General features: G+C 46.2%; 1 protein-coding gene across 8 annotated transcripts in view; it reads right to left on the minus strand.

Annotated features, from left to right (window-relative positions):
- The window catches only part of ACSBG2 (acyl-CoA synthetase bubblegum family member 2), a 49316-nt gene that overhangs the window by 17685 nt on the left and 5830 nt on the right, over positions 1–25801 (minus strand). For 7 of the 8 annotated variants that reach the window (XR_009495194.1, XM_059888634.1, XM_059888633.1 and 4 more), the window contains exons 2-10: positions 25394–25492; positions 23265–23494; positions 22242–22330; positions 21509–21629; positions 17111–17197; positions 12620–12769; positions 6408–6584; positions 3602–3783; positions 3237–3497 (exon numbers count right to left, since the gene is read on the minus strand). Coding sequence is in view for 7 of the 8 variants with exons in the window: in XM_059888634.1 (XP_059744617.1) it covers positions 3237–3497; positions 3602–3783; positions 6408–6584; positions 12620–12769; positions 17111–17197; positions 21509–21629; positions 22242–22330; positions 23265–23494; positions 25394–25481 (1385 nt within the window). In the remaining variant the exon portion in view is untranslated. The remainder of the gene's footprint in view (positions 1–3236; positions 3498–3601; positions 3784–6407; positions 6585–12619; positions 12770–17110; positions 17198–21508; positions 21630–22241; positions 22331–23264; positions 23495–25393; positions 25493–25801) is intronic. The other variant, XM_024994961.2, reaches the window with a different exon arrangement.

The raw sequence follows: 25801 nt of genomic DNA on the forward strand, positions 1-25801 counted from the left end.
GAAATTAAAAGATGCTTGCTCCTTGGGAAGAAAGCTATGACAAACCTAGACATCACATTAAAGAGCAGAGACATCACTCTACCAACAAAGGTTCATATAGTCAAAGCTATGGTTTTCCCATATGAATGTCAACATTCTAGGAATCAGCAAACTAAGATGGACTGGAATGGGTGAATTTAACTCAGATGACCATTATATCTATTACTGTGGGCAGGAATCCTTTAAATGGAGTAGCCATCATAGTCAACAAGAGTCTGAAATGCAGTACTTGGAGGCAATCTCAAAAAAGACAGAATGATCTCTGTTCGTTTCCAAGGCAAACCACTCAATATCACAGTAATCCAAGGCTATTCCCCGACCAGTAACGCTGAAGAAGCTGAAGTTGAATGGTTCTATGAAGACTGGCAAGACGTTTTAGAACTAACACCCCAAAAAGATGTCCTTTTCATTATAGGGGACTGGAATGCAAAAGTAGGAAGTCAAGAAACACCTGGAGTAACAGGCAAATTTGGCCTTGGAGTACAGGATGAAGCAGGGCAATGGCTAATAGAGTTTTGTCAAGAGAATGCACTGGTCATAGCAAACACCCTCTTCCAACAACACAAGAGAAGACTCTACACATGAACACCACCAGATGGTCAACACCAAAATCAGATTGATTATATTCTTTGCAGCCAAAGATGGAGAAGCTCTATACAGTCAGCAAAAACAAGACCGGGAGCCGACTGTTGCTCAGATCATGAACTCCTTATTGCCAAATTTAGACTTAAATTGAAGAAAGTGGGGAAGACCACTAGACCATTCAGGTTTGACCTAAATCAAATCCCTTATGATTATACAGTGGAGGTGATGGAATTCCAGTTGAGCTACTTCAAATCCTAAAAGATGATGCTGTGAAATTGCTGCACTCAATATATCAGCAAATTTGCAAAACTCAGCAGTGGCCACAGGACTGGAAAAGGTCAGTTTTTATTCCAATCCCAAAGAAAGGCAATGCCAAAGAATGCTCAAACTACTGCACATTTGCACTCATCTCACACGCTAGTAAAGTAATATTCAAAATTCTCCAAGCCAGGCTTCAGCAATACATGAACCTTGAACTTCCTGATGTTCGAGCTGGTTTTAGAAAAGGCAGAGGAACCAGAGATCAAATTGCCAACACCCACTGGATCATCAAAAAAGCAAGAGAGTTCCAGAAAAACATCTATTTCTGCTTTATTGACTATGCCAAAGCCTTTGACTGTGTGGATCACAATAAACTGTGGAAAATTCTGAAAGAGATGGGAATACCAGACCACCTGACCTGCCTCTTGAGAAACCTGTATGCCGGTCAGGAAGCAACAGTTAGAACTGGACATGGAACAACAGACTGGTTCCAAATAGGAAAAGGAGTACGTCAAGGCTGTATATTGTCACCCTGCTTATTTAACTTCTATGCAGAGTACATCATGAGAAACGCTGGGCTGGGAGAAGCACAAGCTGGAATCAAGATTGCCGGGAGAAATATCAATAACCTCAGATATGCAGATGACACCACCCTTACGGCAGAAAGTGAAGAACTAAAGAGCCTCTTGATGAAAGTGAAAGAGGAGAGTGAAAAAGTTGGCTTAAAGCTCAACATTCAGAAAACGAAGATCATGGCATCTGGTCCCATCACTTCATGGCAAACAGATGGGGAAACAGTGGAAACAGTGGCTGACTTTATTTTGGGGGACTCCAAAATCACTGCAGATGGTGACTGCAGCCATGAAATTAAAAGACACTCCTTGGAAGGAAAGTTATGACCAACCTAGATAGCATATTGAAAAGCAGAGACATTACTTTGTCAACAAAGGTCCATCTAGTCAAGGCTATGGTTTTTCCAGTAATCATATATGGATGTGAGAGTTGGACTATAAAGAAAGCTGAGCACTGAAGAATTGATGCTTTCGAACTGTGGTGTTGGAGAAGACTCTTGAGAGTCCCTTGGACTGATCCAACCAGTCCATCCTAAAGGAGATCAGTCCTGGGTGTTCATTGGAAGGACTGGTGTTGAAGCTGAAACTCCAATATTTTGGCTACCTGATGCAAAGAGCCGACTCATTGGAAAAGACTCTGATGCTGGGAAAGATTGAAGGCAGGAGGAGAAGGGGACGACAGAGGATGAGATGATTGGATGGTATCACCGATTCAGTGGACGAGTTTGAGCAAACTCTGGGAGATGGTAGAGGACAGGGAAGCCTGGCGTGCTGCAGTCCATGGAGTCACAAAGACTTGGACACGACATAGTGACCGAACAACAGATGACTGATTCACTTTGCTATTCAGCAGAAAATAACTTTGTAAGGCAACTATACTCCAATATAAGTTTTTTAAAAAAGTACAAAGAGGCTTCTTATAACCTCCCAATTAAAAACTTTCCTAGGAGTGTGGAAAAACTCAGAAGCTATACGAGTTTGATGGGTTCATCCAAGTAAAGCTAAAAAAAATTCTACACAGGAAAAAAAAAGAAACCACCTGTTTAAGGAAGGACTACTCTTTGGTTTGGGGAAAAAAAAAAAAACAAAGCTCAAGCGGGCATTTGGGTTTTACAGAAAACAGACCCAGGTGCAGTTATGGGCTGGAAAGGGTGGATACTGATGTAGAGAGTAAAGTAAGAAGCAAGAGATGGTTTTGCCAGATTCGGAAGATAAGACTTCGATTTCACTAAGTTCAAAGGTGAGTGGAACCTGGCCAAACACGAGAGGAGACTCGAACTTGCAGTATGGTGCAGCTGGTGGGGGGCAGGGGAGCAGGGAAGGACGATCAGGAGGTCCTGTGAAGGAACGTGGCTCCCAGACTCCAAGTAGAACTCGCCTTTGGTGTTCTTACTGCATCAGTGTCACTGGGCTCCATCCTGCCTCCCAAGGTGAGCTAAGCTTGGGAGAAAGCCAGAGGGGCCTGCGGATGTGTTTGAAACAAAGCATCTTGGAGATGAAGGGTCCCTAGGTCTCAGGAGGTCAACCTGGGGTGGGACATCTGGAGGCAGAGCTCACAAGTGACAGATAGGGAGGGTACATACATAGAATGTTTGGGAGACCTCCCTCTTTGTCCGTGGGCTCTCGGACAAACTGGGGCTTCCCACAGTCATGAAGATTTGGAGCCTGGAGGCTGGAGGCACCAAGTCAGGATTCATCATATCCCAGAAACCCTCCCACCTCCGTCCACTTTGACCCAGTGTTGCCAGTGGACCAGGTGTCTGCCCAGGAGACCAGTACCTTAGAAACTTGTAGTTTGCCGGGGTGGATATGGTGTGGGGTCCTGAGCTTTCACTCATACCGTACACCTCGCCTATTGGTATGTCCAGGCTTAAAAAGAACTCAGAAGTTTCCTGGTTGAGGGGTGCGGCCCCGCTGATAAAAATGCGGCAGTGATCCAGGCCAAGGGAATTCTTGATTTTGGTGAACACGAGTGCCTTTGCCATGCGGTAGCTCATGGGATGGTCATGTTCCCTGTGAACATGGATGCCAAGGAAGGCTCTGTAGTCACAGAGCCACAGGGTTGGATGGAACACAGCTGGAGAAGGCTGAGCCCCCTCACCCACCACCCTCCATGCCTGGCCCCAGTGGTCCCAACCACTTACCCTAGCATCCTTTTCGAGTTGACCTTTAAGCCAATATTCCTTGCCCACAAAAACACCTTTTTCCTCAAGCTTGAAGACTTGCCAACAGCCTCCTTTATCTTCTCATGCATCTTTTCCCAAATTCGGGGTACCCCCAGGAAGGCAGTAGGCTTTACCTCTTGCAAGGTGTTGACCAAGGTGCCCTGCTGGGCACAGAGCTCAGTCAGCAACACCTACACCCCAGGTGTCCATCTCTCCTCAGCCATTGAGGGCAGCCCAGAGAACTTTCTCTTAGCTTTCTGGACCAAGGTGAGCTCCTGACCCATGGGAGCCAGCCCATTGACTGGCCAGTGGCCAATCAGTTAACCCGTTCTCCCTGGGGACATAGTGGAGTGTACAGACTGGTAGAGTATTTTTGGAAGGCAGTGTGACAGTGCTGTTAACATTTTAAATACAGCTAGGCAACTTCACTTCTGTGGGTGATAGAACTCAGCTGGATGAAAGACTCCGATACACAGAGAAACACGTGTGAGATGCTCTTAGTGCATCAGTTTGTAATAAAGTGAAAACAGGCTATGTAGCCAGTGTGGTGGGAGTGGCTAAACAAGCACTTCATGCTTGTTGCCCAAGCATGAAGTGGAGTATCATGAAAGATTCTCCCTCAAATTGATCTACAGGTTCAGTGTCATTGTAAAAAATAGGCAAGCCATTTCATACCAACTGACAAGCTGCATGGAAATGCAGAGGACCTAGAATAACCAAAGTGATTCTGAAAAACAAAATCAGAGGACCTACTATTACTTGATTTTGAAACTGACTATAAGGTAGGGTGATCAACTGTCCCGATATATCCAGAACTGGAGGTGTTCCTGGAATGTGAGGTTTTGACTTATGAGACTGGGAGAACAGGAACAAGGTGATCTCACTACCAAAAAGCTGGAAAAATAAAGTCAGTGAGGTTTTGGTGTAAGGATAGACATAAAGATCAATGAAACAGAACTGAAAATCTAAAGATGAGTCTTTACATTTATGATCAATTGATACTCAATAAAAGTGCCAAAGACAGACAAACAGAGAGCTTAGCTAACTTAGAGTATTCTTGCCAGACACAAAAATTACCTCAAAATGGACCACAGACCTAAAAGTAAGAGCTGTTAACAGATCTAAAAGCCCTCCAGAAGAACACACAGAAGAAAATCTCTGTGCCTTTAGATACGGTATGTGTAAGTCACTTAGTCGTGTCCGACTCTTTGTGACCCCATGGACTGTAGCCCACCAGGCTCCTCTGTCCATGGAGTTCTCCAGGCAAGAATACTGGAGTGGGTTACCATTTCTTCTTCCAACCTTTGGGGTAGGCAATGATTTTCTTAAAAATTACACCAGAAGCATGAAAGGAACAAAAAATCAATAAATTGGAGAGTTAACACTCATTAGAGGTGAACATTTTCTGCTTTTCAAAAGACACTAGTAAGAAAATGAGAAGCCACAGAGCTGGGAGCAAGTATTTGCAAAACCTATCTTTGATAAACAATTTGTATGAAGAACACAACATTCAACAATAAGATGTACAACTCAATTTTTACACAGGCAAAACTGTGAACAAGAGATTTTTCCAAAGAAGATACACAGATGGCCAATAAGCACAAGAAAAGTTGCTCACCATCATTAATCATTTGAAAACTGCAAATTAACAGGAGAGAGACCACTTCACGTCTGCTGCTGCTGCTGCTGCTAAGTCGCTTCAGTCGTGTCTGACTCTGTGCGACCCCATAGACGGCAGCCCACCAGGCTCCCCGGTCCCTGGGATTCTCCAGGCAAGAACACTGGAGTGGGTTGCCATTTCCTTCTCCAATGCATGAAAGTGAAAAGTGACAAAAATAGTAACAAGTGTTGGTGAGGATATGGAGGAACTGGACCTCTCATACACTTCTTGTGGGAATGTAAAATGGCACAGCCTCTTTGAAAACACTCTGGCAGTTGTTTAAAATGTTAAGACAGGCAATTCCCTGGCAGTCCTGTGGTTAAGACTCTGTGCTCCCACTGCTGGGGGCACGAGTCCGATCCCTGGTCAGGGAACTAAGATCCTGTGTGCTGAAGCCAAAAACAAGTTAAAACGGCTTTGTTCCTAGTGCTAAGTTGCTTCAGTCATGTCTGACTCTTTGCAACCAAATGGACCATGGCCCTCCAGGCTCCTCTGTTCATGGGATTCTCCAGGCAAGAATGCTGGAGTGGGTTACCATTTCCTTCTCCAGGTGATCTTCCTGAACCCAAGGATCAAAGCCCAGTCTACTGTGCCTCCTGCATGGCAGGCAGATTGTTTACCGCTGAGGCACTGGAGAAGCCCATTAATATTTCTGTAGATACGTGTATTCCCAGTAAGTGGGGTAAACATGAAGACTCAAATAGCTTCACATCAGTTCAGGTCAGATTCTACTGCCAAAAATGTTTGGTTTGTGGAGGGTTTTGGAGCTGGGAATACTGAATTAAAAAAAAAAAAGCTACACACACACACACACACACACACACACAAACTCTGCCTTCAGTGCCATCTACATTTTAGTCTTAGGTAGTTCAGTATACAGCCTGCAAAACCATGGACACCATGACTCGGATAAAGATAAAAACAAAAAGAAGGTGGTTAACCGATTCACATGCTGCTAAAGGGGAGCATTAGCTGAGGACAGAGAAGGAACCCCTCCACCTGCTAGATCTGGGCCTTGATGGAACCATCCACCCTTCCAAGCTGCCCTTAACCTTGACTCCACACCCCCAGATCTGGGCCCTGTTGGAGCCGTCCACCCATCTGGGCTTCCCTCAGCCTTGATACCTTGAGAGCATCTGGTTCAGCAAAGTAGATGAAAGCCCCGACCTTAATGGGCACCCAGACGTCCATCATCTGAGCTGCGATGTGGCTGAGAGGAAGGTAGCTGACCACCACCTCCTGCTTTTCTGGGGCATAAGCCAGGTTGCATTCCTTCGCCACCGACCCCGCTGTCCACGTGATCTAGAACACAAGCTGAACTGAGGATCCAGTGAGATCCGATATACTTCCTCCTCCTCCTCACCTGCTGCTGCTGCTGCTGCTAAGTTGCTTCAGTCGTGTCCGACTCTGTGCGACCCCATAGACGGCAGCCCACCAGGCTCCCCCATCCCTGGGATCCTCCAGGCAAGAACACTGGAGTGGGTTGCCAGTTCCTTCTCCAATGCATGAAAGTGAAAAGTGAAAGTGAATTCGCTCAGTCGTGTCCGACTCTTAGCAACCCCCAGGCAACAGTACTGGAGTGGGGTGCCACTCCTCCGCTCCTCACCTGAGAGCTGTTTAAATGCAGTTCTTTAACAAACGCAAGGCACCTTCTAAACGCTGGGCACTGCTCCTGTTCTTTACAAAAACATCGAGTCATTTAGTCCTCATCTTAACACTGGGGTTGATAACTGTGATTCTCCCCCGTCATCGAGATGGGAAACCAGAGGCACAGAGAAGTTCACTAACTTGCTTGAGGCTGGGACGAATTGTAAACTACAGTGGGCAGCTTTGGGGGATTACCAGATGCCCCAGGATCCAAAAGGAGACCCTAGAGTCAGGATGTCTACTGGGAAAGTCAGAAAATCTGAAGGACTCAGTGTCTCAGAAGCAGTCTTGACTCTAGGGACTTCCCTGGTGGTCCAGTGGTTAAGAATCCACTTTCTAATGTGGAAGATCAGGTTCAATCCCTGGTCAGGGAACTAGGAGCCCACATGTCACAGGGCAGCTAAGCCCATGCACCACAACTGCTGAGCCTGCTTGCCACAATGAAAGATCCCACATGCCATGACTAAGACCCAACACAGCCACACACACAAAAGAAATCCTGACTCCACCATTTACTAGCTGAGTGACCCTGGGCTATTTGCTTAAAATCCCTTGCAACCTCTATATAAATGCTCATCTGTAAAATGGGCACAGAATTTCCTTGTGCCAACATAAAATTAAGAAACCAACACTGTCCAAAAAACAAAAGGACCACTCTTAATCCCATGGAATAAACACCCCAACAATTAATATATCAATGTTTTTCTTAAAATTTCTTTAAATTTTTATTGGAGTGTAGTTGCTTTATAACTCTATGAATGTTTTTCTTTCTCCAATGCATGCTTTGATGTAAAGTTTTAGCATATCTATAATTTAGCAATCTATACTTCTTACTGGTATCATAAACTGGTCGTTAATCTGGCCACATGGGCCTCTACACTGTTATTCCAACAGGTCAGGCAAGGTCCTGCCTCAGGGCCTTTGCACTGGCCATTCCCACTGCCTGGGATCTGCTTCCTTCAACTGTCTCCACAACTATTAATAACTCCTTGGATACTGAATTGCTAGTTAAATGTCACCTCTTAGAGAAGCTGTCTCACCCCCAAACTGAAGCTTCCAGCATCTGTCTAATCCTCTAAGTACTACTTGCCACAATCTCAGTGGTTTTATTTATTCGTTCCCTGTCTGTCTTCCCGGGGGCCACAGTTGGGTCTGTTCTGTCCAAAGCCATTTTCCAAGCACATAGTAGGTGCCCAGTGAATTTTCGTTGAGAAGGGACATTTAAGAAAAGAGAAGAGACATTTAAGAGAAGAGAAGGGACATTTAAGAGCAAGGAAACATGCAAAACCCTTGGCCCATAGTGAGCCCTCAAGATTCATCCCTTGTCTTTCTCTGGGTCTCAGGATGGAGGGATTTTCCTTCTGCCCCCATAAGCACTGTCCCTTCCAGAGGCCCAAGTAATCCAGCACCCACTTGTTGAGAAAAGGGGCTAGGTGCGTGCAGACTGTGATTTACAGTCATTCAAACACCCGAGGGTTCAGAACCTGGCTCAGGCTCATTCTTCGCTCTCTGACCTTGCTCGAGTCATGTCCCCTCTCTGAGCCTGTTTGCCCATCTGTGAAAGGGGTTAATGATACATCTTAACCTTGTGGGGTTTCTGTGAGGGGTTATATCTGTTTATCTCAGCGTGGCCTAGTATTCTATAAAACGGGAGAAACTTTGAATTGTGGACACATTTTGAGAACCTGGGACTACCTTTAACTTCTTGCTCTAAAAATGATGACAATTATGATGATTTTAACTCATTATTGACTGGGGGATTCTTGCAGAAACTAATGCCTGCGGCTGGAGTTTTCATTTTGGCTGGCCAAAAATCAGTTTTGTGATTTCACTAACACTGTTTTGCAGGTCACTACATTCAGCAGTTTACACCTGACAGACTGGTAAAGTCTTCTCTAGCATCATAAGTTTCACTTTCCACATCGGAATCAATCATTAAGGCTTTTTGTCTTTTGTTGGTCTACATGCATATCGTCTGAATCAGAACTATGTTCTGAAGAACTGTCACCTTCTGAGACACTGGTATGTACGTTGCTCAGACAATCAGAGAAAGTATTCCCATAAAATTCACTGAAAAATTCATCTTTGTGTAAAATTTCACCATGTGTTATCTTTGAAGATTTTACAGTAATAAATTAGCACTTATCACATACACAAAGTTGGAACAAAAATCTAACAGAGAAAAACGTGAATGATAATGACAATCGTAAGTTGTCTAATGAAACTTTGATCAACTTTAAGCTCTAACAACTTCACACTTGATGTTAATTGTATCAGTGTCTAAAAATGTACTGATACGTCTCCAGTCAATAATGGGCAGCAAAAGATGTATTAAAATGTCTCCAGTCAATAATGGATTAAAAGTCACAATAGGGGACACTGATGAGGCTGTGTGCCAGGTATCACTCTGAGCACTTATATCTGTGTGTAGGTTAAGTGAAGTGTTAGCCGCTCAGTCATGTCTGACTCTTTGGGACCCCATGGGCTGTAGCCCTCCAGGCTTTTCTGTCCATGGAATTCTCCAGGCAAGAATACTGGAGTGGGTAGCTAGTCCCTTCTCCAGGGGATTCTCCCAACCCAGGTCTCCTATATTGCAGGCAGATTCTTTACTGTCTGAGCCACCGGGGAAGCCCATGCGTAAGTTAAAGACAGTGGCAAATTCTCTGCCACCCCCTCCATTCAGAGCTAGAGTCTGTTTTCCCTTCCTCTCACATGGCCGGTCCAGTGGCTGGTTTTGACCTGCAGAGCAGGGCACCATGAGCTTCTGGCATTGAGCCCTGATAGATGTCAGCCTGTGCCTTTACATACTGTGTGCTGCCCTTGGGGGAGCCAGCACCACATTGAGAAATTCAACAGCCTCACTACTTCCATGCCACAGAGAAACCCAAGCCCCAGGAGACATGTGAGTGAAGCCCCTCTCAGACCTGTTAACCCAGCCTGGGCACCAGCTGAGTGATCCCAGCTGACACTCTGTGGGGCAGAAAAGACACTGCTGAGCCCTGGTCCAAATCTGAGACCCAGAAATAACGCACTGTTGGTGTTTCAAGTTGCTCAGGTCTAGAATGGTTTGTTCCACAGCAGTAGCTAACTGACACAGTATGAGGCATTATTTAACCTTCACAGCAACTCTAAGAGCTATCAGCTGTTCTTGTCTCCATTTCACAGGTGGGCAAACTGAAGCCCAGGGAAGTTAAGGGAGTTTTCTCAGGTCACACAACTAGCAAATGGGGGAGCCAGGATGAAGATCTAGGCAGACTTGCTCCAAGAGCTCAGCGTTCATCAGCTGTCTTCAAGGAGATGATCTCAGCAGACGTGAAGCCACTAGGAGCATGAACGCTGGCCAGGGTGGGCTTCCTCAGACCCTCTTTATTCATTTCAGTCCACAAAATGGATTGAATCCTCGTATACACAGCACTGGAGACACAGCAGTGAACCCAACAGACTGCCGCTGCCCTCAAGGAGCTAATGTTCACAATAAACACGTGACTGTATATAATATGTCAGTGCACGGAAAACAGTAGCCAGAGGGGATCAGGGACTGATGGGGTGGTTTATTTTTATTTACTGTTTTGAACATGAAAGTCAGGGAGGACTTCTTGGAGGCAGTAACATTTGAGCAGGGACCCCGAGGAGGTGAAAGAGGAAGCCAAATTGGTCTCTAGGAAAAGAGTTCCATGCAGAGGGAACAGCCAGAGCAAAAGCCAGTGTGTGCTGCCAACTCTTAAGCTGGGTTGCTGCAAAAAGCTCTTATAAAGTAGAAACGCTGGGACGTCCCTGCTAGTCCAGGGGCTAAGAGTGTAGGGGGCCCAGGTTCAATCCCTGGTTGGGGAACAAGATCTGACATGCTGCAGCTAAGACCCGGTGCAGCCAAAATATATATATATACATATATATACACATATATACATATATATATATTTTTTTTTTTTTAAGTAAGAAATGCTTCATTGCAAAACTAGCAGTCTTTCTAAAGGGGAGTGTTGGATGTACGTGCTGCCAGACACTTTTCTACTTTTAAAGCGTACAGGCTTGTACATCAGTTGCTTCATTTTTCAATTTTTAACAAAAACAGCCTGTGCTCTGCGTACTGTTCTTCAGCTGGCTTCAGCGTATTTACAGTGATCGCATCTTTAATGATCTTTATACCTCAGCCACATAGATCAAGAGTGTAGGTGAAAGTGTGGACTGTGACACCAGCCTGCCCGAGTTCAGGTCCTGGCTCTGCCATGCTGCTTGCTGTGTGACCTGGACCCAGCATTTTAACCTCTCTGGGCTTCAGTTTGCTCACCTATAGAAACAGCGGCCACCCGATAGAACAGATAGAATCATAGAATCACCGGGAGGATTTACAAAGTGTAAAACTCTCGGGATGGACCCTGGCATATCACGGGCATGCAACAGAAATGAGCCATCACTGTCTTTCTTGTTCTTTAGAAAAAAACAAACAACAGCTTTATCAAGGTGTAATTGACATACAGGGAACCACCTGCATTTGAGGTGTACAAGTTGGTGCATAGTGACTTACATATGCAGCTGTGCAGCATCCCCACCATTGAAATGGTGAATGTTCTCTGTTCCCATCGCCCTTTGTCATGCCTCCCTTTGCCATCCCAAGCAGCCACCATCTGCTTTTGGTTCCTGTAGACAAGTTTGCATTTTCTAGGGTTTTCACCACAAGGGCTTATTTTCCTGACCAAAGTTTGAACTTGGGCTCTTGGAAGTGGCACACAGATCCTAACCACTGGACCTCCTAGGAATTCTGTTCCTAGGGTTTTATATAGACAGGACCTTTTATTTAGTTACAGTTTTAAATTACAGTTAGGTCATTATATTCACTTTCTAATTTATTTTTTAATTAATTTACGGCTGCACTGGGTCTTTGTGCTACACATGGGCTTTCTTTAATTGCAGTGAGCAGGGACTGCTCTTCACTGTGGTGCGTGGATGTCTCATTGCCGTGGCTTCTCTTGTTGGCTTCTCTCATGGGCTCGACAGCATGTCGGCTCAGTAGTTGCTGTACTCAGGCTTAGTTGCCCTTCTGCATGTGGTATCTTCCCAGACCAGGTACTGAATCTGTGTCCCCTGCATTGGCAGGTGGACTCTTAACCACTGGACTGCCAGGGAAGTCCCTTTCTAGGGTTTTATATAAATAGGATCTTTTAGCGTGGATTCCCCTATTCTTTCCTACCAGTGACCTAAATTACCATCAGCTTTGGACTCCACTCAGACATGCATGCATTTTCCCCAAGCACAGAGCCTTCCTCAGGTAACTAAAACATCAGTTCCTGCTTTATCCCCTGAAACTCAGTGTTTACACTGCCCTTTTACATACTTATTTTATCAAGCATGGTTCTGAGCTCAAACAACCCAGGAGGCAGGGACTATTACATCACACCCATTTTACAGATGAGGAAACCAAGGCTTAGAGATCTTGGATGTGTTGCCCAGGATCGTAGAGCCAGGTCTCCTGCAGAGTCCCTGATCTCAACCCCTGCACTATGCTGCCCCGACCTTGGAAGTGTTGGCTTAAGTCTCTGCCCCACAGATCAAGGTCCCCCATGCCACTGTGCTCCTAAACACCACTGTGCTCCTGTGGGTCAAGAACAAAAACAGTCTGAAGGCCTCTGCCCCAGGGCAATGAGACCCTGGAGGCTGCAGAGTCCAACCCCGTCAGCAGAGACAGCACTTACATTGTCATGGCTGAGCATCACCCCCTTGGGTTGGCCCGTGGTCCCCGAAGTGTAGATGATCACGGCACACTGATTGGCCTTCTGGCTTTTTATGATCTGGTCCAGTTGGGCATCGGGAATGCTACTGCCAAGTTCTAGGAAGTCATCCCACTACGGAAAGAAAAGACCAGCAGAGGGTGGTGGCTCAAGGGTGTGAGGGGGCCCCCGGCACACCAGATGTTCCCCTTCCCCAGTCAGGTCTTGCCTCACCAGCTGCCCTGGAAGGATGATTCCCAGCAGGAGGAAAGGTACTTCATACAGAGGCCCTGAGACACCTGCTTCTCCTCCACTTCCTGGGCAGGCTACTCAAGCACCTTGGCCTCAGTTTCCTCATAGGTAAAATGGGGATGATATCAAGGCCCAACTCTTTGGGTTGTTCGAAGCAGTAAATTGGTCACTATGTGTAAAATGCTTAGAACAGCAGAGTTCAGGATCATTTGTTCTCTGCCTTTCCAGATTCCACTCACACCTCAAACTTAGTGACCAGATTGATGCAACTGAAGGGCATCCTGATTGGCTTAAGCTAGAAGGTCCCATCTGCCTGGGCCACAGTGATTGGACTGGTTCTAGACATGTGACCTCAGATGGTCCAATCACAGTGAAGGTCAGGGCTTTGGCTGGAAGTGCTGGGACATGAATGAGTCATCTGAACATGAGGTAACCTGAGGAGCTGCTGGACTGTCTCAGGACTAGAGGGAAGCAAGGTTAATGGAGAGCATAATGGAGCCTGCTAAGTCATTTCAGTTGTGTCTGACTCTTTGCAACCAATGGACTATAGCCCACCAGTCTCCTCTGTCCATGGGGATTCTCCAGCCATGAATACTGGAGTGGGTTGCCATTTCCTTCTCCAGGGGCTCTTCCTGACCCAGGGATTGAACCCACGTCTCTTATGTCTCCTGCACTGGCAGGCAGGTTCTTTACCACTTTGCCACCAAATGGAGCCTTGGGCATGTTATTTGAGCTCCTGGTTCCAGCTGTGTATGGGTTGTAGTTACATGAGCCAACAAATGCTCTTTGAAGCTTAAGCCATTTGGGGTTATGCTATTATCACCTGCAACCAAAGATATCCTTAGTGATAAGACATACATCATCTCCTTCTGGCAGATGAAGAAGCTGAGGCTCAGAGGCGGTAAGTTACCTGCCCAGGGTCACACACTAAGTAAACAGAGGAGCTAGCATTTTAACCCAAGAGTCCAGAGCCTGTGCTGTTAATTACCTTAGAATTTGATGCCTCATAAAGAACTGTGAGGCTGTATGAACTGAATTTCACATGAGAGCTGCAAAAATGCTGTCTCTGATCCTCCAGTGAGGCTCTGGAGGAGGACAGTGTCCTGTCTGCAAAATAGAGGGCTCTCCATGTCCTCCAGAAATGGCCAGCATTGCCTGCAACCTGACAGGGCAATGCTGGCCCCATCCAAAAGGGAAGGACCTTTCACCAGAGCATCTCTAGCAGGGTAGAGTGATGGGGAGAGGAGCAGCGCACACAGACCTTTGCAGGGACCCTGTCCTTTCTCTGAGAAATGCCCCAAGCACCGCCCCCCCCACCTCAAAAGGATGCTCCCCTAATGGCAGGTGCAGGACCTCATCCTCACGTGGCCACAGATGAAGGGATCACATAGACACTGGACCCAACCTGGTCCAATCCAGTCCTCTACTGGAAATCTGGAATTGGTCCCGACTCCAACTCCAGGCATCACCACCTGTCCAGTTAATGGTCTTCTTCTGTCATCCCTCCGCCCTCAAATTTCACCTTCTAATTTCCCAGGCATTTCCTTTTTCTCTCAGTTCTAATGAATGTATTCCTAAACTGAATCTAAAAATGGGAGGTTCTACTCGCCCTGGCAGAGAAGTAGATACCTAATCTGTCTCAAAACTGTTGCCTATAAATCATTGTCCTCAACCAGGGGCAGGTTTGCTCATGCCCCCCTACCCTGTCCAGAGGACCTAGGCAATGTCTGAGGATATCTGTGATTGTTTCAACTAGAATGTAGTAGGTGGAGGGAGGCCAGGGTTGCTGCTTAACACCTAAAAATGCACAGGACAGCCCCACAATGAAGAATTATCCACCCTGAACTCTGCTCAGTGTTATGTGGCAGCTGGATGGGAGGGGAGTTTTGGGGAGAATGGATACATGTTTATGTATGGCTGAGTCCCTTCCCTGTTTACCTGAAACTATCACGGTATTATTAATAGGCTATATCCTAATACAAAATAGCAAGTTCAAAAGAAAAAAATTATCCACCTCGAATATCCAATGAGGCTGAGAAACCCTGCTGTTAATACTGTTTCTAACAAAAGGGTTTAACTTATCCAGACTTAAGCTCTTGGTGCTGTGATGCTCACTTTTAACCTCTGAAAGGTCTGTGATTCTGACGAGTTGTCTTACTTACTTAGTTATCATCCTGGTCTTAATATTCTAAGGTTTTCTGAAAGGCGCGCGAGCTGGCGAGTGTTTCGGCCAGAAAGGATCACTGTCATCTTTCTTCCCACATGAGTGGAGGGAAAACGAAATAAATTCCATGACATGTTAGGACTTCTGATTTGGATCATGGGTTTGATGGCCTGATCTCAGGAACATTAACAACAGGAGCCTGGGCTGGTCCCTCACAGACCTCCTGCCCTGACTTCTGTGAGTTAACTTGTTGTATCCTTAGAAACAAGACCCAAACCCTCTCCTTTGGCTTAAGTGGGTCTCTGTTGCTTGCACTCAAGCATTTTCTGACTCTAGAAGACCCTGAGACAGAGTGAATTTGCAAAAAAAAAAAAAAAAAAAAGAATGTGACATATATATGTCACACAGTCTTCAGGGGCCCTGTCCCTCCCTCAGTAAGAGGTGGAGTCTGGTCTGCAGCTTGGCTTCCACGTGCTACTCCCAAGAATAGGTCATTCAAGGCAGGATGGCTTCTGCCTGGATATTTCTCTCCTCAAAACATTCTCTCTGGAGACTTTCCTGGTGGTCCGGTGGTTAAAGACTCTGAGCTTCCTTCTACTGCAGGGGGTGTAGGTTCCATCCCTGGTCAGGGAACAAAGATCCCCACCATCCTTTCCAGCATGGTGAAAACAACAACAAAACAAACAAAAAACATTCTCTGTGGAGATCTGAGCTACCAAACAAGCCCACAGGTCCTGAAGACATCGCAGAAGCAGAAAAAGAGGAAGAAGGGTGCCGGAGGAGTCCCAAGTGCAGAGCCAGGACCAGACTGCAGACCAGGGGCTTCTCTTTGAGTGCAATTTTTTTTTAGGGAATTTCCACCCCCCCCAAAAAAGCTTGTAATCAAGATAAATAATATTTCAATGCAATATTTTAAGTCAATATCAAAAAAAGCGAATCTCTGATGGATGAAACATCAAAATTTGAAAAGAAAAAAAAAGGCAGGCTCCAACAGGGCTGTTGGTCAAGCCATAGCAGAAATGCGTGCCCCTTGTATGCGTATTTTCATACATTAAAAATGGCTAATGGTTTTAATAAAGATACTGATGACTTTGCATCTGTGAGAGCCAGAAAGGTAAATTTATAATAAATTCTGACTTGAATATAAATTAAATATTTAAACTTCATGTTGTGAGTTCCAACATATCTTATTTTCGGTGCTGCCGTATTTTTTCAGTTACGCTGTGTATAGGCATGCGGGCACTCAGTCTGTCCCACTCTGCGACTCAATGGACTTTAGCCCACCAGTATCCTCTGTCCATGGGGTTTTTCCAGGCAAGAACACTGCAGTGGGTTGCCGTTTCCTACTCTAGGGGATCTTCTCCGCCCAGGGATCAAACCCACATTTCCTGCATTGGCAGGCAGATTCTTTACCACCGTGCCACCAAGGAAATCCTGTTATGCTAATACTCTGAAAAAACAACAACAACAACAACAACAACTAATAATAAAATGACCGGTACTGTCTCATGCCACCAATTTCGGGGGTGATGTGTTACACAGAAATAAATTACCAGAACAGACACCTTACAGGAAATCAGACCCTTCGTGGTACAAAAAAATTCTCTCAAAAGCCTCATCCCCTTCTCTTGTGAGGCCTCGCCTTCTCCCTTGCCTACCACTCAGTGGGTGGGTGAGTCTCCACCCACGTCTGTGGGCTTCCCTCCTAACTCAGTCCCTAAAGAATCTGCCTGCAATGCAGGAGACACAGGTTCGATTCCTGGGTTGGGAAGATTCCCTGGAGAAGGAAATGGCAACCCATCCCAGTATTCTTGCCTGGAAAATCCCATGGACAGAGGAACCTGGCAGGCTACAGTCCGTAGGGTCGCAAGGAGTCGGACGCGACTTAGCGACTAAATTACCGCTACTGCTACCCACTTCTGTTGCTCACGACCCCGTTCCCATGAGTCCTCACCCATTTCCTTTGTATGGGTCCGCCCTCCCCCTTGCTCACCACCCACTTCCTTTGCCAGTGCTCTCCTTCCCTTTAAGGCCCGGTCCTCTCCTTTGTTGACACTTACAGAGTACAGGTTTTCACATTTGCTGTCGTCCACGGGCGGCTTGTACTGAACGATCGCTTTTAGGGTCTCCATCTTGTTCATCGGAATCTGAAAGAAAGTTGTGCATTTGTTATTGTTCGGTCGCTCAGTCGTGTAGGACTCTTGGCGACCTCATGGACTGTAGCTCGCCAGGCTTCCCTGTCCTTCACTATCTCCCTAAGTTTGTTCAAACTCATATCCATTGAGTCGATGATGCCATCCAACCGTCTCATCCTCTGTAGCCCCCTTCTCCTCTTGCCCTCAATCTTTCCCAGAATCAGGGCCTTTCCAGTGAGTCTGCTCTTTGCATCAAGTGGCCAAAGGATTGGAGTTTCAGCCTCAGCATCAGTCCTTTCAATGAATATTCAGGGTTGATTTCCTTTAGGCTTAACTGGTTTGATCTCCTTACAGTCCAAGGGACTCCCAAGAGTCTTCTCAGGCAACACAAATTTGAAAGCATCAATTCTTTGGTCCTCAGCCTTCTTTATGGTCCAACTCCCAACATCCATACATGACTCCTGGAAAAACCATAGCTTTGACTATACAGACCTTTGTCAGCAGAGTGATGTCTCTGCTTTTTTAATAAGCTGTCTAGGTTTGTCATAGCTTTTCTTCCAAGGAGCAAGCATCTTTTAATTTCATAGCTGCCATCACCATCCCAGTGATTTTGGAGCCCAAGAAAATAAAGTCTGTCACTCTTTCCATTCTTTCCACATCTATTTGTCATGAAATGATGGGACCGGATGTCATGATTTTTGTTTTTTGAACATTGAGTTTTAAGCCAGCTTTTTCACTCTCTTTGACTTTCATTAAGAGGCTTTTTAGTTCCTATTCATTTTGTCATTAGAGTGGTGTCATCTGCATATCTGAGGCTATTGATATTTTCCCCAGCAATCTTGATTCTAGCTTGAGCTTCATCCAGCCTGGCATTTCGCATGATGTACTTGGCATATAAGTTAAGTAAGAAAGGTGATAATATACAGCCTTGATGTACTCCTTTCCCAATTTTGAACCAGTCCATTGTTCCATGTCTGGTTCTAACTGTTGCTTCTTGACCTGCATACAGGTTTCTCAGGAGGCAGGTAAGGTGGTCTGGTATTCCCATCACTTTAAGAATTTTCCACAGTTTGTTGTGATCCACACAGTCAAATTTATGCATAGACCTCAGGATAACCCGGCCCAGGAGCATGTGTCCTAAACTCTCTCCCATAGGGACCCCTACCTCTTTCCCTCCCCTGCCCTCACAGTAAAACTTGGCTCTGTGCCTTGACTGATACTAAGCAACCTGGTCTTAGGACTGCTAAGTTCTTTGCGGTTGGTATCGGTAGACCCCAACCACTGAAGAGGGCTGAGGGCAACAGCATCCTGAGTTCTGCTGCACCGAGTTGTGCCTCTCAGTTGGTGAGTCAAAGGCCAACCCTCTTGGCTCTTCCTCTCTTGGCACCTTGAGCTACACAGCCAAGATCCAGCCAAACTTCTAGTTGGCATCAGGCCACAGAAATTCTCCATGAAGGTGGCCGGAACCTGGGCAGGTTCAGAACGCTCTACCTAAACCTCGAACTGTAAGGTTCAGGGGATTCTTGTCCTGCAAGAATCTTGTCATACGTGCACGGGGAGGATGTTTGTGTCTGTGGCGCATTCCTAGCCAATGCAAAGCAGATGTCACTTCCAGCATCAAGAATGCTGATTATAGCCAAGTCTCTGCCATGGCCCGGAGAGAAAAGATGACAGCAGTGCTTTTCACATCTGGACAAGAGTTTTCCAGAGAGAGAAGGAGCAGACATCCAAAAAACCTGAAGCAGGCAGTGGCTGGCATGTGTGAGGGATGTAAAAAGTCCAGGGTGATCCGGAGTGAGGGTGGAAGGGAGGAGTCCAGGGGAGGAGGCAGGAAAGGGCGTGAGGGCCAGGAGGCCATGCCCTGGGGAAGTGATGGCGAGGAGTCTGCTGTTTATTCTGAAGGAAGAAGGAAGCCGTGGAGGGTTACAGGCTGTGACCTACACCAAGAAAGAAAGATTTCCAAGTGGACCTGAACATGCAGTTTGGGAGGAGCCTGGCTTTGAGTCTTTCACTCAGAGCAACCAGAACAACAAATCTTCCCCAAACTGTCTCTTTGGTCAGACTCAGTCTCTGTGTGCATGCTCAGTCATATCCGGATCTTGCCTACCCCATGGACTGTAGCCCGCCAGGCTCCTCTGTCCATGGGATTCTCTAGGCAAGAATCCTGGAGTAGGTCGCTATTTCCTTCTCCAGGGGATCTTCCCGTCCCAGGGATTGAACTCATGTCTCCTCATTTGGGGCATTGGCAGACAGGTTCTTTACCACTGAGCCACCTGGGAAGTGAAACTCGGAGACGGAAATAATTCAGATATTGCTTTATGCCTATGAGGTTGAAGATACCAGACCAAGGACTGGAAGTCATAGCAGCAAGGTGGCTGCAGGGGAAGAATGGAACACGAAGCATTTTCTAACAGTGGGAAACCCAAATCAGAAGCCTGTATTCACAGCAAGGAGGAAAAGGGCCCTACCCTCACTCATCACCAGTCACCTTGCAAGCAGTGCATTCTGCTATGAACAGGACAGACGGCATGAATTGAGTACCAGGGACCAAAGAAGCATGGCTTCAGAAAGCAATTTCAGAAAGTAGAAGTCTGGGGACTTGCCTGGCAGTCCAGTGGTTAAGACTCCATGCTTCCACTGCAGGGGCCACAGGTTCAATGCCTGATCAGGGAACTAAGATCCCGCATACCACATGGTGCAGCCAAAAAAAAAAAAAAACAGAAAGACAACCAGAAAGTAGAAGTCTGTGCTTCCTGAACCAGCTCAGGAGTTAGGTTTTGCGTTGAAGGAGGCCTGGTGGCACAAAATGTCCACTTTCACTGAGTCAAGCTGTATTTCATTGAGTCTGGTGAATCTACCCTAGTTTCAGTGAAGTTAATATGTGAACAAACACCCTTGATGTTCAGAGGATACTGTCTATGACACTGATGGCAAGACTTGAATCTCAACTTCAGAAATATGAAACGTGTAACACAGGAGAAATGGAGTAGGGTATTAAAGAAACAGAGGGCTTCCTTGGTGGTCAAGTTGTTAAGACTCCATACTTCCAGTGCATAGGACCTGTGTTTGACCCCTGGTTGGGGAATAAGATCCCACATGCTGCCTGGTGTGGCCAAAAAAAAAAAAATACAGAAGGAAAGAAGGGAAGAAAGAAATAATCACAGTGGCTCTTGGGCTGAGTAATGACTCTGGCCATGGAGGTTCACTCTTCCGAAGGACTTCCCTCCTTTCAGAATACTTCTGTCAAAAGCTGGTTCAGACAACTGCACTCATTCAAACACAAATCATGGGAAACGTTTCTCCAGCATCCATACAAAGATAATGCAAGGAGAAGAAAAAAGGAGTAAGAGAGGAGTCAGATTTCACTGAGTACAAAAAGTCATCGTAGGATTTCCCTGGTCGTACAGTGGATAAGAATCTGCCTGCCAGTGCAGGGAACATGGGTTCAATCCCTGGTCGAGGAAGATTCCACTCGCTGCAGAGCAACTAAGCCTTCACAACTACTGAAGCCCGTATGCCCTAAAGCCCGTGCTCCACAACAAGAGAAGCCGCCACAATGAGAAGCCCTCTCACTGCAACAAAGAGTAGCCCCCATTCACCACGACTCGAGAAAGCCCATGAGCAGCAACCAAGACCCAGCACAACCCAAAAGAAAAATTTTTTAAAGTCACAGCAAAGCAGAGGAAAATTGCCCCCCAAACTTCTAATATAAAATGTAAGATGTAACAAGCTCAACGCAGCTTGAAAGGAAGAACCCAAAGCAAACATACGAGCCCTGGGGGGAGAGCCAGACATCCACCAGAAAGTAGCAAAACAGTGAAGCAGTCAGACTTGGGGAGGAGACAGAAGAGAAACACAAAAGCATTTCAGAAAAGAGGATGATCGTAAGAGATGAAAATTGAAAGCGTGGCAAGGCTCAAGATAACGTTTCTAAGAGAAAACTGATAAACAGTGGACTGTATATAAAATAACACGCAGTGCATTTTAAAAACTGGAGGCCCAGGGGACTTCTCTGATGATCCAGGGGTTAAGACTTCACCTTCCAATGCCGGGGGTGCAGGTTTGATCCCTGGTCGGGGAGCTAAGATTCCACACACTTCCCTCAGCCAAAAAGAACCAAAACATAAAACACAAGCAGTATTGTAACAAATTCAATAAAGACTTTAAAAATGGTCCACATCAAAAAAAAATGGAGGCCAAGTAGGAAAAGAATATGCTTTGGAAGTTAAACTCGTCCACTCTGCACACATCCATTCTTCCTTGGTGATGGGTGGTGGCGGGGTGGAGGGGGGCGGGGGTTGGGGGGGTGGGGGCAGTTGTTACCGAAAGGATTTTCTGCAACTGTGCGTTATTTTCCAGCAGCAGGATGTTCACTTTGGCATGAGTAATGACATATTCACAGGCGTCCGCGAAGTTGGTGGCGTAAATACCAACACAGAAGCCCCTGGGGAAAGAAAACACATGCATGTGTGTGCCCATATACCTGAGTCAAGAACATCCTGGAAGGGGAGGAAAGGGTCTGCGGGTAGGGCCTGCCGGCAGGTTCTGAGTCTGAAGTCCTGCCACCAGCTTCCCTCCCTCCACAACTGGACAATGATGGAAAGGACAGGAATGACAGCCATGATGGGAGTATGGACTCCTGTGATGTTGCTATGACATGGAGCCCTCACAGTACCCATTTTACAGATGAGGAAACTGAGGCTGTTTCCTTCACTCACAACCTTTCCTTTTTGCTTTCAACCATTATGTGGTGGGTTTGTATCTCCCTGCTGCCGGATGACTTCAAGGAGCTTTCCAAGTGCTTATTGGCTGCTTCCCTTAGTGATGTTTACCTTCAAGTTTCCTGCTCATTTAAAATCTGTGTTTTTATTCCTGAGCTGTACAAGTCCTTCAGTGTATTTCACATGACTCTGTGTGTGTGTGTGTGTCTATCTCACTGGCTGGCCTAGGGCTCTTTGCTCATATCTCAGTGGAAACCTTGTGGGCGCCAGGCCCCCGGAGCAGCAGCCCCCCACCCCACCCCAGCATTCACAGGGTCCAGGGCCCAGGATCTTACCCCGCGAAGATGGCACCAAGAGCTGCAAGTATCCACTCGATGGAGTTAAACCCAAGGATGCCAACTGAGTGGAAAGGCTCCAGGCCCAGCTGGGAAGGCAGAAACAGACGGACAAGCAGAAAACGGAGATACAGGCGAGGTTTGCTTCCAGGTGGGACCACTCACTGGGAGAAGGCGGACCCCAGAGCCCCCAGAAGCCACGTCGGGGAGAGCCCACATTGAGATGGAAATCCAGAGTGTGATGTGTTTTTGTGACTCTTGGGAGGCTGGTTTGCCTTGCTCTACTTAATACCCCCTTTTTTATTCTAATTTTTATGGATTTTAGTTTTTAATCATTCTAACCAACTTTAGGTGCACAGCTCATTGGTATTAAGCTCCTTTACCCTAAAAAACCCCCAAATCCAGGGGAATTCCCTAGTGGTCCAGTGGTTAGGACTTCATGCGTTCAGTGCTGAGGGCCCAAGTTCATCCCTGCTGTGGGAACTAAGATCTTGCAAGCCTCACAGTGTGACCCAAAAAAGTACTTTCACACTGGTATGCAACCGTCCCTACCATCCATCTCTAGAACTTTCTCATCTTCCCAAACTGAAGCTCTATCCCCATGAAACACTGACTCCCCAGCCCCTGGCCCCCATCATCTATTATCCTTCCTGTCTTTGTGGCTCTGACTCCTCCAGGGACCGTCCATAGAGGAAGCATCTGAGGCTTCCTGCCGAGAGCTAGCCACGCTTAGAAGTGGACTGTCCTGCCTCAGTCAGGCCTTCCAATGATGTGTGTGCCCATATACCTGAGTCAAGAACTATCCCCCAGCTGATAGCTTGACTACAATCTCATGAGAGATCTTGAACCAGATACATCCAACTCAATCACTCCATAGAGAGGGGACAAAGATTTGAAAGAAAATTTTCACCAGTTAAACTTCTTTTTTGGGGTGACTTGTGCATTTTGTCCCATGTGTATTTACACACAGAAGGAGTGATTTAATACATGACGAACAAAGGAGTGAGTGAACAACGCATTTACCTTGAGCATGGCTCTCGCAGTCTTCCGACAAGCCTCATAGTACTGGTTGTAGTTCAGGACTTCCCACCTTCCATTCTTCTTTGATGCTAGGGCTGGATAAGACCCAAATCGGTTGACTGACTCCCGAAAAAATTCAGGGATGGTCAAGGGGCTCTCGTGGCCTGGCCCATGTTTCGATAGCCTCATAAGGACTTCTCCATCTCGGTGAATGGTCCACAGCCTAGGAGTAACTGCAAATAACCACCAGGGTTGGATGGCATATATTTTATATTCACTTCATACTCAGGAGGCGGGAGGGGGCTCTTTTTTTGATACTGAATGAATCCCACGCTTCGAGGGAAGTCACATGGTCAGTGCTGGTCTACGCAAGCTTCCCTGTTTCTATTTATTTCTTCCTTACCCTCCCCCAACAGTCTATTATGAAAATTTTCAAGCATACAAAAGTTGGGTTTGTATAGCAAGCGCCCTGTTACTCACCACCAAATCCTACAGCTGTTAGCACATCCAGCCACCCCTCTATTTATCCATCCATCACGCCATCTTCCTTTTTGACACATTTCAAAGAAAGCTGCATCCATTTCACTCTTCAACATTTGAATCATTTTTTAAAAATTTTATTGAAGTATAGTTGATTTACAATGTGATAATTTATACTGTACAGCAAAAGTGACTCAGTCATGCACACGTATATTCTTTTCCATTATGGCTTGTCAAGGAATATTGAATAGCGTTCCCTGTGCTCTACAGTAGGACCTTGTTTATCCATCCTCTGTATAATTATTTGCATCTGCTAATCCCAAACTCCCAGTCCATCCCCCCCACCTCCTTGGCAACCACAAGTTTATTCTCTCTGTCTGTGAGTCTGTTTGCTTCATAGATAAGTTCATTTGTGTCTTATTTGAGATTCCACATGTAAGTGATATCATATGGTATTTGTCATTCTCTTTCTGACTTAGTATGATAATATCTATGGCCATTCATAGGTGGTAAATGGCATTATTTTATTCCTTTTAGAAACATTTGAATCGTTTGATGTGAATCAGCCATTAGCATTTGAATCGTTAACTAGAAATATATGTATACACACATATCTGCATTACATATATTATGACATCTGTACCATAAGTGTAATTACATGTATACTATATATACATATATATAACTACATCTGTACTATATATATATAATTATATTCTTATCATATATATTATTGGACTTCCTGGTGGCTCAGGGGTAAAGAACCTGCCTGCCAATGCAGAAGACTCAGGTTCGATCCATAGGTCACAAAGATCCCCTGGAGAAGGAAATGGCAACCCACTCCAGTATTCTTGCCTGGGAAATCCCGTGGATGGAGGAGCCTTGCAGGGGGTCACAAAAAATTCAGACACAATTTAGTGACAACAGTATATATTATATATATATATATATATATATATATATATATATATATATATATATTATTACATCTGCCACACACATATATACACACACACAATTACATCTGCACTATATGTAATATGTAATGTATAATGTGGCATAATGTGTATAATATTAAATATATATGTGTGTATATATGCTTTACCTACACAGGCACACCACCCTAACATGCTTAGTCACTTAGTCATGTCCAGCTCTTTGTGATCCCATGGACCATAGTCCGCCAGGCTCCTCTGACCATGGGATTCTCCAGGCAAGAATACTGGAGTGGGTTGCCACGCCTTCCTCCAGGGGATCCTCCTGACCCAGGGATCGAACCCGAGTCTCTTTTGTCTCCTGCATTGGCAGGCGGGTTCTTTACCACTGTGCCACCAGAGAAGCCATAGGGAGCTTCTATTATTAATGCCCCACCCCAGTACAAGGGGTGCAACCGAGACTTCAAAAGAGCAGGTGGCTTGCCCACTGTCACTCGGCTCACAGAGCTCTGCTCCGAACGACGGGGCCCGGCTGTCACTCCCTTATGTCTGCCCCCTCTGCTACCCGTCACATGTAGAGACTTGGCCCTCCAGGGTTGGGCACCTCAGCCAAGGCCAGCAGCTGGGGCGCACCGTGGCTGTGCCCAACTGTCCAGCCCAGGCTCCTTTATAAACAGTGGTGAATCAGCGCACCTTTCTCTCTCTTGCACAACATACCTTGTTCTTGGCTCATGTCTACTTTGAGGTCCTCGGCCTTCTCTTCTTGAGTCGTCTGGGTTTCAGGCCTTCTGGGTCTAGAGACCATTCTTCACCGTGCTGCAAGGCACAGAGCAAGAAACTTAGCATGTGCTACTGAGTTGCTTCTGTTGTGTCCAACTCTGCAGACCCCGTGGACTGCAGCCCGCCAGGCTCCTCTGCCCATGGGATTCTCCAGGCAAGAATACTGGAGTGGGCTTCCATGCCCTTCTCCAGGGGATCTTCCCCACCCAGGGATCACACCTGTGTCTCTTACATCTGCTGTATTGATTGACAGGTGGGTTCTTTACCACTAGCGCCACCTTGGAAGCTCCAGGAACTTAGCAGGCCTGGTAAAGGAGCTGCAGGTCTGAAGCCAGCTCCGGTGTT

Source organism: Bos taurus, chromosome 7 (genome assembly GCF_002263795.3).
Source record: "Bos taurus isolate L1 Dominette 01449 registration number 42190680 breed Hereford chromosome 7, ARS-UCD2.0, whole genome shotgun sequence".
Classification (NCBI taxonomy): Eukaryota; Metazoa; Chordata; class Mammalia; order Artiodactyla; family Bovidae; genus Bos; species Bos taurus.